General features: G+C 37.6%; 1 protein-coding gene across 4 annotated transcripts in view; it reads right to left on the reverse strand.

Moving 5' to 3' along the window:
• Positions 1–14,301, reverse strand: part of PHIP (pleckstrin homology domain interacting protein) — a 337,941-nt gene that overhangs the window by 46,689 nt on the left and 276,951 nt on the right. For all 4 annotated transcript variants that reach the window (XM_030555793.1, XM_030555789.1, XM_030555794.1 and 1 more), the window contains 6 exons: positions 9,982–10,089; positions 9,012–9,136; positions 8,320–8,402; positions 4,302–4,413; positions 4,005–4,066; positions 2,062–2,217 (listed from right to left, as the gene is read on the reverse strand). In XM_030555793.1, the coding sequence (XP_030411653.1) occupies positions 2,062–2,217; positions 4,005–4,066; positions 4,302–4,413; positions 8,320–8,402; positions 9,012–9,136; positions 9,982–10,089 (646 nt within the window). The remainder of the gene's footprint in view (positions 1–2,061; positions 2,218–4,004; positions 4,067–4,301; positions 4,414–8,319; positions 8,403–9,011; positions 9,137–9,981; positions 10,090–14,301) is intronic.

Genomic DNA, 14,301 nt, shown 5'->3' on the forward strand with positions numbered 1-14,301 from the left:
AAATTCCAAAATATTAATTGGTGCACTTCTGACTCACTCTACTTTGGAAAAATATCACTTCATTAATCTTTACATTACCACAGTGCTTCTCAACCGGGGTCTGCGAGCCCTTTTCGGGGGTGTGGGGGGGCATGGAGTTCTATGGCTGAAACCAGTCGCTCTCCTTCCCCAGTCGGGAGCATTGCAGGGCTGAAGCCCGCGGCTGCCCACCAAACCAGAAGTGACGTGGCTGAAGCCGGCAAACCTCCCCTCCCCCACAGCACAAGCCAGGAGCAGTGGGGAATTGAAGCATTTTTATAGCATGTTGAGGGGGGCCTCGGCAAGAAAAAGGTTGAGAACCCCTGCATTACCACTTCCTCAACTTCAAAGTTCTCAAATTTTAATGTGCAAAGCAATTCTTTAGACCGTTACTATAAAAGCTGTAGTCCCTGCCCAGAGAAATTTACAAGGAATTTAGAACAAAGACAAATATGATATAAGCAAAAAAACAATATGCCAGAGGATAATGGAATTCAAACAAGTGAAGGCTTCACAGACTTTATTTTTCTTTCCCTCCACTTGTACAACTGGACTTATGGTTCTTACAATACCACAATACCTGATTTTATTGGGGAAGGAATGAAAAAAATTAGTACAAAAATGTAAACGCTAAAATATATTTAAAATATATTTTAAAAAACAAGAATTGACAAAAAATAGTTGCTAGATGAGCTGGTCTTCTAAGAAAAAGGTGAAACAGAAAGCTCTATTGCACTTAAAAATCTACTCTTAGATTGCTACAGTAAATTGAACCTTTATATAAAACAAGCAACAATAGTAGTAGTTAAAAAAACAAAACCTTGAAAGACTATGAAAAGACCCAGCTAAAATAATTTAGATATACCATTACTCTTACTATGGAGGCACAGAAGTGGAAACCTTAATTACAACCTCATACTTTCTCCAAAAGCACATTACATACTGCACATATCACTGCTGGTATTTGCTAATTTGCTAACTCCTTTTGTAATTAATGTTTTACATTATTCTGAATAAGGGAGATTAATGAGTTACGTGTATTGTGTTTCCTTATCTGTTGGGGGAAGAAGGTAGTTTCTTATGAAGATGCAGTGTGTCCCCATCAAAGAAAACATGTCGTATAAACATTCAGGTACCAACAAGGTGTCTCACTTAACCAATCTTAATCCCTGTTAAACCAATTTTTTGTTTATAATAGTTGACAAATTTGCTTAAGTACCATACAGACACACGAAAATTAACTACGCACATTTCAACAGCCATCTTATCACAAGACACCCAAAGTTATATATATGCATACATTTGAGTACGTTAATGACAGAATTAGTGATGTGTATGTAGAAAGAATTTATAGTGTTGCCCTTTTCAGAAGCTGCCAATATATATCGGCATTTGTCTCCACAAGTGGTAAACTCATAGTGAATCATTTGCTAAACCAATAAATTACACATCTGTTCTCCTCACAACCCAAAGAAAAGAAAAATGATGGCTGCAGTACACAGCAGTTTAGTTAGGAAAAATCCCAAGTACAAATATTTATTGTAACATTCTCTAGGAAAACAAAACAAATACATACTTTTTGCTATCTGTTCAAAATGAAGTTACAGCTTTTCCATCAACACAGGGACCTCCATTTTCAACGCTAGCAAGTGATTTTGGGTGCTCAATTTGAGATATCATAAATCAGACTTGATTTTCAAAGGGCACATGTTCAATACTTTCTGAAAATCAAGCTCTTCAAGGTCTTTCAATTTACATGTCTGAAAATTGAAAAACTCAAAATCACCAGTCACCTTTGAAAATTTGAGTCAGATTGTATATTAAAGGCACTATGTAGATATGTCATGTTGTGAACAAAATATTTTCTTTTTTTTAATAAGGTGATAATTCAACTAGTGATTTTATGACTGATGCAATTGATTGATGACAGCATTTACTAAGTTTGTGAACTTGGTGTTCTCATAAAAATGCATATCATCCCTTCCCATGAAAGCTAGCTTCCATACTGAATGTTTCTTAAATTATTCAATCATAAATGTTTACCTAGAGTCATGAGCTGGTTTATCCCTGCAATAATTCTGTCACATTCCTCATCGCGGGTTCTGGAACCCCATTCTCCATCCAGAGGTTTGTAGATCAATGTTCGGCATTCAACATCAGTTAAAGGAACACTAGTTCCCAGCTCTTCAGGAAATACAGCTGAAATATCCCATAAAAAAGACCCAGATGATCACTGAAAAATATTCATCTGTTTATAATTTCAAGACAGACATGTGGTTATTAAGAACACAGAGTAATAAATATAGGCAGTATATAGAATAACATTGTTTTACTGAATAGAAGTGTAAGATGTGTAGTTCTTTGTGCAAAAGACGACAATGCTTTGATACTGTTCCGGGGTCTTACATGCTTCATGTATATTGCTACCAGCTAACAAATGCATTTTCCACAATGCAGCTTGCCGGATCCTGCCAGAATTTTGTGGATTTTCTATTTACTAGGCTTGCGAACTTAGTCAGTTTGTGGGTGAATGTATTTTTGCAGTAAACAAGGGTAGTTCTGTAGCATGTGAAATGTTTTAAATAAATTGATAATTTAACTATGTTCTGGGAACTTTAGTGGTGCTTTATAGGTTTTCAGGGAGAATTTATAGATAATGGTTTTAACCTATACAGCTCTTGAGATCTGCCTGTTTTGAAAATTGCCTTTCTCCTTCTTCCATTGCAGTGGTAAGTGGAGGTTCCCAAACTGGAGCCCCTGAGACATAGAAGAGAAGCTACCATCAGGGCATTCTTGAGGGCATTCGACTTTGCAATGAATACCCTGATTTGATAAAAAATAGCCAGATTCTATTGATTTTCAAGGCACACTGCAAGGTCCATCTTTTTATCCAGACTTTTTGGGCAGGGAAAGTGCAATAAGGGTAAGTTTTTGTAGGTGTAGCAGGAGATTCTTGGGATGTTTGGGGTTGTGGTTGGATGGATATTTTACATTTTGATATTAGAGTTGTTGCTGGTTTTATCTTGTGTGTTACTGTACTTTTAATTATGTCTAAGAGGTAGCAAGAGCCTGGGAGAGGTACTTTATTCTTTAAAACCAAATAATGAGTAACTGAATAAAAATATTGAAATAATAAATAATTGTAACAGAATATGTACAGTAGGCTGAACTGAATCATAGTTCTACATTAAGAGAGAAAGAAAAAAAATAGTTTATGGATAGCAAAGCAAAGTCATCAATAAATCTCCCAGAAAACAGAAAAAAAAATATTCCAAACTATATTCGGTTTTCAACTAATTGAAAAAAAAATCCAGCTCAGAGTGTGGTAACGCAGTAGGGTGTGGATGGACAGAAGAAATAATGCTAGTGGGCCCACTGGAGAGCATGCACTTCAGCTGCCACAATTCCTACCTTGGATAGCTGGACCAGAGGGAGAATAAGTCCCCTTTGCCAATTTGCCCCCAAGCACTTTGTGTGTATAGGATTAGTGAGTGCCTTGCATGCAATTTCCACTGAACCTAGTGGGGGAGCAGGTTCACCTGTTCCTTCTAGCTTGTATGTGGGCCAGACAAAATGCCACCTGTTGAATTCTTGAGTGATTTTGTTCTGTTTTCACAGGAAAAATAATACCAAAACATTACTTTCCTGCATAGAGAACAGGGAAATTACAGAATCCTATGAATTCCCAGTGGTCCTATTCATTAGCAAACTCTTAGGCTTTTTTCCATTAATGATATTGACATGATTATGTATCCAGTTACTCCAGCCACAGATCAGGCTCATTTTAATAGATGTATATTTGTAATTTACTAATTTAAGCATAAATTTATATTGCAATGATTTTTATGACTCTTATTTAATTGTGTTTTTTTTTCTGGCATTTTACAGAGAAACATACTTGATATCCTTAATTTTTAAAAACAATTTGCATAAGATATGCTTTCTATACTTATAAATCAAGATAACAGATCTACACACTTACACACCATTATTTGGTATGAGCTCCATATCCCAAGGACTCATCTTCTCAGTGTCACCATTGTCCCAACTTAAAGAAAAAAATAACCGAGTTTAAATTATAGTAATTAGTACTGCTTACACAGTTAAAAATATATTACTCTTACATGTAATGTTTATTTTATTACTAATAAAGACACTTTATAATAAGTTTTATTACTGCAATTAAAGGAGCCAAATGACCTAAATCAGTGTTTGCTATGCAAGACTAAAAATTTACATTAAAATGATTTATTAAAAGCGTAAGTAAGATCAAATTTGCTAACCAGACATTGTAGCACTGAAATAAACTGTCAGGATATTCAGGCTGTAGAGGTTCCTGGCTTTCAATTGTTCCAAACCACCAGGCGTCATCTATTACTGACCTGAAACGATCACCTGGACAATACAAAACAATCTCATTTACCAATTTCTACACCACATTTGTCTAATCTTCATGGTAGTCATTCTTTGGAGATGTCTGTGTCAATAAACAGAGTATTCAGACTGATACGGCCTTAAAACAACAGTAAAGGGCATTCTTTAGAAAGAACTTATATTAAGTTGCGTAGGATATCAGAAAAAATATATGTAACGATCATATAAAAATCAGCAATCAGTATAATTTACAGGTATGTTGCAACATTTTTCAAGCTCACAGCAGTGGAAGACAGTTAAATTTTTTAATATCTTTAATTCTGATATATATAAACTCACATATGTTATACCTATTGTTCTCAATAGGATTTCTTACTTTCGAAGGTTCCTATGTTTCCTCCTCTCAAGTACAAAATTCCTCAAAGTCCAGCAAACGCTAAACTTTGTATACCAACCTCTTTCTAACGCTTCTGTGCATTCTCACTTGTGAGGAGACTAGCGAGCAGCCTACCCAGCTGGAAGGTAGAAGTTCTCAATGAAATATGGATTGTAGCATAGTTTCCCCAAATTGACTATCAGAGCACAATGCTGATATTCTAAAGAGTAATCTTGATGAAAGTTTAGACTGAACTTCAAGTGGCTGCTGCATTAATCTCCATTATGGGCACCTGCCTAAAAAATGCCACAAAAGTTTCACTGGACCTGGTCGAATGGGTGTTAGCCTAGGAAGTACTAACACCCTGGCTAGATTGTAGCAAAACTCAATCAATACATGCCCTAATTCAGAGTGAACGGAAACGGGGCTATGGACAGATCAAAGGGAAGTAATTTGTACTGGTAATGTCACTATCCCATACAGAACCTTAGGTAGTTGCACTGTGTCAACCTGATGGCCACATGTCCTTTAAATTAAAAGCCATGAGTGAAGAACATGGAGTTGATCTGTAATAATTTGTGGCTAATGTATCCTGACTGGTGTGACGTTATTTGATTAAAATATGACTATACAGATTATTATAACAACCACTATTATATATTTGAAATAATTTTTGTACCATGTGGCATGTAAAATGTTCACAAAATGATTATGATTTGCTGGTTATGATTATACTATTTGTATAATCAGTCTTCACGAATGAAGATGTTAGGGAGATTCCCAAACCTGAGCAGTCATTTGTAGGTGACAACTCTGAGGAATTGTCACAGGCTGAAGGCTCACTAGAGGAGGTTTTGGAATTAAACTTAACAGTAAGAAGTCACCAGGACCAGATTGCATTCACCCAAGCGTTCTGAAAGAACTCAAATGTGAAATTGCGGAACTAACTATTAACTATGGTTTGTAACCTATCCTTTAAATCAGCTTCTCTACTCAATGACTGGAAGATAGCTAATGTAATGCCAAAATTAAAAAAGGGCTCTAGAGGTGATCCCGGTAATTACAGTCTAATGTCAGTACTGGGCAAATTAGTTGAAACAATAGTAAAGAATAAAATTGTCAGACACATAGAAGAACATAAATTGTTGGGCAAAAGTCAACATGGTTTCTGTAAAGGGAAATCATGTTTTACTAATCTATTAGAGTTCTCTGAAGGGGTCAACAAATATGTGGACAAGGGGGATCCAGTGGACATAGTGTACTTAGATTTCCAGTAAGCCTTTGACAAGATCCCTCATCAAAAGGCTTTTTTATGTAAATTGTCAAGAGATAAAGAGGGAAGATCCTTTTATGGACTGAGAACGGGCTAAAAGACAGGGAATAAAACGTAGGAATAAATGGTAAATTTTCAGAATGGAAGGGTCAGTCCTCGGACCAATCCTATTCAACTTATTCATAAATGATCTGGAGTAAACAGTGAGGTGGCAAAGTTTGCAGATGATACTAAAATGCTCAAGATAGTTAAGACCAAAGCAGACCATGAAGAACTTCAAAAAGATCTCACAAAACTAAGTGATTGGGCAACAAAATGTCAAATGAAATTTAATGTGGATAAATGTAAAGTAATGCACATTGGAAAAAATAACAGTGTGCAGTGGCAGTTCAAAAAGCAAACAGGATGTTAGGAATCATTAAAAAAGGGATAGAAAGTCAGATGGAGAATCTCTTATTGCCCTTATATGAATCAATGGTACGCCCACATCTTGAATACTGCACACACATGTGGTCAGCTCATCTCAAAAAAAGATATACTGGCATTAGAAAAGGTTCAGAGAAGGGCAACTAAAATGATTAGGGGTTTGGAACAGATCCCATATAAATAGAGATTAAAGAGCCTAGGACTTTTCAGCTTGGAAAAGAGGAGACTAAGGGGAGATATGATAGAGGTATATAAAATCATGAGTGGTGTGGAGAAAGTGAATAAGGAAAAGTTATTTACTTGTTTCCATAATATAAGAACTAGGGGCCACTAAATGAAATTAATGGGCAGCAGGTTTAAAACAAATATTTATTTATTCACCAGAAGAGAAGTCAAGGTGTAGGGACTGACACTTGATGGGGTGCACTCAGACAGACTCCAGAAGGATTAGAGGTGTTATGTCCAGTTTCCTTGTAATAGGGTAAGATTACACCCAACATGAACACCCTGTATTCTTAAGATATCATGGTACTTGTTTAGCCTCCTGAGATCCAGGACAAGTCTGAAACCATCCACCTGCTTGGGAAAGCGAAAAGTACAGAAACTAGAAGTACTTTCTCTAAGGCTCCCTTTGTGATGAGGGAATCCTCTTCTTTTGGGAAGTATTTTTTTGTGAGGAGGGTCTCTGAAGAAAGGTAGATGTTTGTGTATCTATCTGACGGGATACTCATCATGGATGGTCCCAGCACTCAGTGACTGGAAATAACCATGCAACAGGCATTGCGGAGGAATAAATAAATAAATACATAAATATATAAACACACACACACACACAGAATAAAAACCAAGTTATAAAAATGGTACAAAATTTGGGCTAGCTCAGTCGTTCTCAACCCCGTGGGCCATTTGTGCCCTAATCAGTACGCAGCTGCGGTCCATGTGACATCCTCAGGGCCATAACTAGGGTGGGGCAGGAAGGGATCTGCCCTGGGTGCAGAGCTGGCAGGATGGTGAAAAAATGGGCAGTGCAGGATTAGGCCCAGCGGCATCAGGAAGCCAGGATACTCAGCGATCCCCACCCTGCAGGATCATGGGTCCAGTGACCCAGGCTGGAGCAGGATCCCTGGAAGCACTAGGACTGCAGTGGAAGGCGAGTTGCATGGCTGAGCTATGTGCAGCTGAGGTAGGAGACCAGAGGGCGCAAGGGTGTGTGTGTGCAGGGTGCAAGGGTGTGTGTGCAGCTACTTGGGGGGACAGTCCCAGGGGGATCGGGTGACTAAACCAAGCCGAACAAGTATTAGATTTTGTCTTCTCTATTTTTATCGGAGGAGTCCTTAAAAGACTAGTAGAACTATGACATCACAAGAAACTGAAACCTGAGCAATTGAGGCAGGATGAGATTTTTTCTATATATTCTTAAAAAGTCTGATTTTCTTAAAACATCTATTTAATTCAAACTTCTAACAAAAGTTCTCTTTGTGAAAGTCAACATTTCAATTGAAAGAAGAGAGTTCTAGCTTAGTTCTTTAGTCCTACAAAGTGTCCTTGAGCAAGCAAGGGAAGATAAGCTGTGATATTCCTGATATTTATAAGATAAAAGGAAAACATGTTATCTTCTTTTGCAGGTCATCTTTAAACTCTATTTTTTCTCACATGTAATTGTGTTCAGTGGCAAAGTTTAATTCTGCAGGAGCTGTAAGCACTGCATCTCTATAAAGATCGGTAGATCTTGCTCTCTGATTCTGGCATAACACTTTATTTTCACCCACTTTGCCACGTTTCCTAATGAAATAAGGAAACATGAATGAAACCAGATGCATTTATTTAACTTTTTACAAAACTCACCACCTACCTATATTCCATCGTCTATGTTTTGCATCATCAAACTGCTGCCGCAAGACTAGAAAATCTATAACATCTGGCATATCATGGTACCTAGTTGCAATTAAAATGGAAAAAGAATGATTAAGGTGAAAAACCAGCAACAGAATACAGAAAACATCGTTAGATATCAAAATGCATTTAATGCATCTGAGTTCAATATAAACATCTTAAATTTATGTCACAGAAAATTTCTGTTCAAAAATAAAACTTATCTTTAAAATTTAGGTTTGAGAGTAGCAGCCATGTTAGTCTGTATCCACAAAAAGAACAGGAGTACTTGTGGCACCTTAGAGAGTAACAAATTTATTTGAGCATAAGCTTTTGTGGGCTACAGCCTACTTCATCGGATGCATAGAATGGAACATATAGTGAGGAGATATATATACATACAGAAAACATGAAAAGGTGGGAGTTGCCCGACCAACTCTAAGAAGCTAATTAATTAAGATAAGCTGTTGTCAGCAAAAAAAAAAAAAAGGCCACTGAATCTATTTCCCCATGTTAAGTATCCTCACAGCTTCTTGTCAAACTGTCTGAAATGGGCTAAGTTTTTTTTGCTGACAACAGTACTGTTCTTTTTAAAATTTAGCAAATTTAAAAGGTTTTAAATATTACAAAAAAACAGCTTCCCTAATAGAACAGAAATAATGCTTTCCTTACTTCATGGTGAACGATCCTCCAGTCAGTTTACCAGTATCTGGGTCAAGAAAAGCAAGTTTAAGACAGCAGAGAGTAGGCAATCCCACTTCATATTTAATCCCAACTATTTTCATCAGCTCTTGTTCCTGAAGTAAATAAAACAACATTCTTATTTAAGGTGGTTGAATATAAGAGGACTGTAACAGCAGTATGAAATGAAAAAATGAATATACTTCTGTTGAACAACAGATTTCAGTGGTGAACTATGTAAACAAAATTACTAGGTTAAATACAGACCTTTCAAATTTACCCCCTGAAACCAAAAAGATGCAATTCCCCAATATAACCTCATTGTATCGAATTGTTTAGAAACTTAACTGTTCACTGCAACACACTTTTAACGAGGGTTAAAAAAATAAATCAGACTGATACATGAACACTAATCACAGGTCTAGGATATTTTGTTTAATCTTTTTCAGTAATCAATTAAATTATTACAATCATAACTTCTAAATATCTATTTATTCCTGTTTAAAACTTCTTGGGCAATCATTTCATTTTTTTTTAATCTTAATAAATCATTTTTAAACACAAAGTTAAAAATATCTGTTTTAAAAAGATTCTGTCAGCAAAACTACAGACACTTTTTGTCAAATAATATGTATATAAAAGTTCTTTTCTACAGCGCTACCCAGAGGATTCAGGGGGCCTGGGGCGGGGCAGGGCAGGGTCAGAGGGAAGGACCCGCCGCCGAACTGTACTCATCGGGCGGCGTGCCGAGGCTTCAGCAGCACTTAGGCGGCGGGTCCTTCACTCACTCCGAGTCTTCAGCTGCACGGAAAGACCTGCCGCTGAAAACCCGGAGCGGTTCATGGGGCCCCTGCGGGTCCCGGAGCAAACTGCCCCACTTGCCCCTCTCCTTTGGGCGGCCCTGCTTTTCTATGACTTATTTTAAAGATAACAAAAATGGGAAAAGTAAGAAATATCATACCCGTAGCTCCATTTTATGCCATGGCTGTTTTTTTGGATTAATGCTATATATTTTATTCTTTTTAGCCATTACAACATACGCTTCATGACCTTGTCGGAAATAGTAAACCTAAGAATGAAACAAAAATTAATTAAGAAACATTTTAAAATGCCAAGATGTTAGCACATTGCTGATACACAGTGTGTTTCCTTCCAAACCAAGATGGTACAGATACATGCAAATAAGGCCTTTAAAGGAGCTATAAACTATTATTTTAACTTTAAACAATGATAAACTGCACTAGTCAGAGGAGGAACTCCCAAGTATCAAGTTAATGCACCACCAAATGGGTACACTAAATATTATAGTGGATCAAGTATTGTTCAAATGTTTGTAGTAGGAATAAATTGCTAGTTTGTTTAAAAGAGACTAAATCAAATGCGAAAGGATCACAAAGTATAGCTATTACTCCATTTTACAGCATATGGAATCTGCTACTTTTTTAGTTACAGAAAATAACACTAACACACATGCTTGTGTATTAGGAGAAACTGGAAAATTACTTTATGCATAAATACAAGTTTTATACTAATATTCTGAGAAAATAGACTCCTCCTCTCTTAAAGAAGGCATATGGCCTGGTGGATTGAGTGCTCGTATGGCTTCTCTCAGCATGGCATGACTATATTCTAGCACAATCAGTTGTGAAAATAAGGGAGAACTAAAATAAATATATGACTCTTACTTATTTTTCCCTAGAAATAATTTTAATGCGTATTTACAAACTTACTAGCAATGTTTACTCTGGAAATTTTAATAATTGCTTTTTCAGGGCCTAATGTTTGACTAATATAATCTACTTTTACTCTGCAGTATAATAGTATTTGTTTTATGTATTGGTATCTTTATGATGCATTTGGATGCTACAGAAATTTGTTATCCATCACAGTAACCAAATAAACAGCCAAATACACAAAATTATGATGAGTGCAGTAACTTAGATAATATTTTCACCTCAAGGTCCCAGAGACACATACAAGGTTTTCATCTCGAGGCCAAAAGACTAAAAACATCAAGACACTTGATCACGGCCTTGGATAGGCCAAGAGACTACTTAGACTTGACCTAAACAGAACACTAAGCCAATTTAATACTAACTATCCAAAAACAGGTACTGTAATTCAGAATTCAAGCAGACACTTTCTGCTCAATTTATGCCATAGGAAAAAGGAAAGTGTGAAAAGGCAAAGGGTGGGATTTTCAAAAGCATCCAAGTGATTTAGAAGCACAAATCCCATTGGAAGTCATTTATGGTATATTATGCACCTGCAAGATCAAAACAACTTCAATGGATTAAAATAAAATTGCATATGCTGTCCTCACAATAGTTTAAAACAATGCCACATTGCAGCAAATTTCACTGGCCCTCCCAATCAGCACAACAGTACATAGGTGGGTATAAGTGGGTAGATAGAATGTCACAGAGATTAACCATTTACTTACATTGCTAATCACTTTTCTTTAAGTAACACAAATGTCACAGAGCAAATTAAACATTTAGATGTGGGATGGACAAGATATAAATAATATCTTCCATATGACTGAATAAATTAATAAACACGAACTATTTTAAAAACATTTAGGTCACTTTATAATAGACAATTTTTTATTAAAAGAATATTTCCTTCCATTGACATCCTGTATGACAAAGTTAAGAGCAGAGCAAACTTGTACACCTGAGATTTGAACTCCTTAACACAGACATTTCTGTTGGAGTGCTGCAGTTTTTACTATCAGCTGATGAACACTGCTGGCATAACGATGAAACAAACTCACTAGAAACCTTGAATGTACTCAAGGGATAGGTAATAAAATTAAAACTGAACTCCTTCAAGCTAATTAGAACACAAGGCTTTAATAAACAACTAAAACAGCATACTGTATATATGTACACCAATTTTAAATAAAAATTTTCTTTATGAAATCACGTAAGCCAGCAATCTGTGGCTCTGCAAATTCAGATGGAAGAACAACAGTCTACATCAAAAACATTTTACTATCCATTCCCATGTAACACATGGAAAGTTAGGTATGGAACTAAACTAAAAAAACCAACGCACACACATAACCACAGTGAAGTCTTTGCCTGTTGAGCTGATAAGTTAGCAAAAACCTATAGGCAAGTAATGCCATATTACAGAAGATTTGATTTAATTTAATTTATGTCATAGAATGAAACATCCTGTAACTAACCTTGCAGAATATTATATTATATATATTGAAGACATGGCCCTTAAATCCCTGTTTTCTGTCTGATCTTTGAGGTTACAGAATCAGGTGGGAATCATTAGATTTTGCCAGAAATCATGATGATCTAATTGTTAGGAAGAGCAGCAGACGCTACTAAATGCTAGAGCTAAACTACATTTCGGAAAGATTCTTATTTAAATTTAGTGACAACCATTTACTACTAGACCATATTGTTGCAACAGAAACAAAATCCAAATTATTGGAGCAAACTACAGGTAATTCCTTTCATACCTTCCAGCCACTCCTACCAATTTTCTCTATATAAACTAAACCATTTATACAGACTAATAAAATATTTTCATTTTACAGTTAAGGAAAATCTCATGTGATTTCCCTCAAAAGACTGAGCACAGTAACATTAGAAAAAACAGTATGCCTATTCACAGAAAAATATACTTTAGACCAGGGGTCAGCAACCTATGGCACACAGCTGCCTGCCATGGTCCCAGTCCCACTCAGCCCCCCCGCCTACTGCTCTCCCCTGGAGGGGCAGAAGCTTGGTTCTGCGGCAGCAAAGCTTCCCCTCTCCCCCGCTTCTTCCCCTAGCATGGTGCTTTCCTGCCCCTCCCGCTCTCCTTCCCTGCGCCAATCAGCTGATGGCCCTTGCGAGGGGGAGGGGGAAGAGTGGAAGCCTGCACACAGCTCCCTAGAGGATGCAGAGGGAGGTAGGGACGGAGCCTTGGGGAAGGGGGTGGAACAGGGCATATCCCTTCCAGCCCCCTGCCATGAGCCGCTCAGGACAGGGGCTTGGAGCACCCCCACGAGCCAGACACCCCAGCCCTCTGCCATGACCCCCCCCCACACACCCAGCCCTCTGCCCTGCACCCCTCCCACCCTAACACACACCCAACTTTCTGCCCTGCACCCTCCCACCTCAACACACACCCATCCCTCTGCCCTGCACTCTCACAGCCCCATCGCTCTTCCCTGAACCCCCACACCCACCCAGCCTTCTGCCTTGCACCCCACAGCTCCCATCCCTCTGTCCTGACTCCTGAACCTCACCCCATTCAGCCTTCTGCCCTACACACCCCCGTACCCCAGCCCTCTGCCCTGACCTCTGAACCCCCCCTCCCCAGGTCTGGGGTCCTGGCCGCAGGCCCTGCTCAGCCCGCTGCCGGCCTAGGTGAACAGAACCCCAGGCTGGCAGCGAGCTAAGCAGGCTGGCGGCATAAGATCAGCATTTTAATTTAATTTTAAATGATGCTTCTTAAACATTTTGAAACTCTTGTTTACTTTACGTACAACAATAGTTTAGTTATATAATATAGACTTATAGAAAGAGACCTTCTAAAATGTTAAAATGTATTACTGGCACGCAAAACCTTAACTTAGAGTGAATAAATGAAGACTAGGCATACCATTTCTGAAAGGTTGCTGACTCCTGCTTTAGACTTTTGATAAATTCCACAGATTCTACAAAATCAGGGTGGTATCTGCACTATATTACTGATACCATACTAAAGAACGTTCAAGCAGTCTAAACTGTAGAATGTTCTCCTCAGGCAGATAAATAGTCATCTCTCTTAGTTGCATTTCCTTAAAATATATAGCAAAGATTTACAAGTGGTGCTAACAAGAAATAAAGTTATGTGCTATTTATATGGTGAGCTTAACTGAAGATGAAATTGGCCAGCTTTAGGAGAACAAGTCACAAAACAATAAATAAACCTATTTGGGTTTATCAACCTCTCCTGGCAAATGTTGTAAACTACATTAATACCATCTCCCCCACCCCAAATAATTCAAAAATAGTATGAGATATCTCCCTCTCAAAATGTATCTCCCTCACTTTACTTTGTAAGTCTTACCATAGTTGTGGGGTTTTGTATGTAATGAAGACGATTATTAAGGTTGCAAAGTCAAACACTCAGGAGTCATGAAATGACAGAGTTAAGGCAACCTTAATTCGGCCTCCTTGTATGTATCTATTATGATACAGTCATCAATTACCCGATCACATACTACTATTTCCACAAGATCCCAATGTCATTCGGTGCACAGAATGGACAATGTTCACTTCATGAGCCA

This window comes from Gopherus evgoodei, chromosome 3, assembly GCF_007399415.2.
Source record: "Gopherus evgoodei ecotype Sinaloan lineage chromosome 3, rGopEvg1_v1.p, whole genome shotgun sequence".
Taxonomy (NCBI): domain Eukaryota; kingdom Metazoa; phylum Chordata; order Testudines; family Testudinidae; genus Gopherus; species Gopherus evgoodei.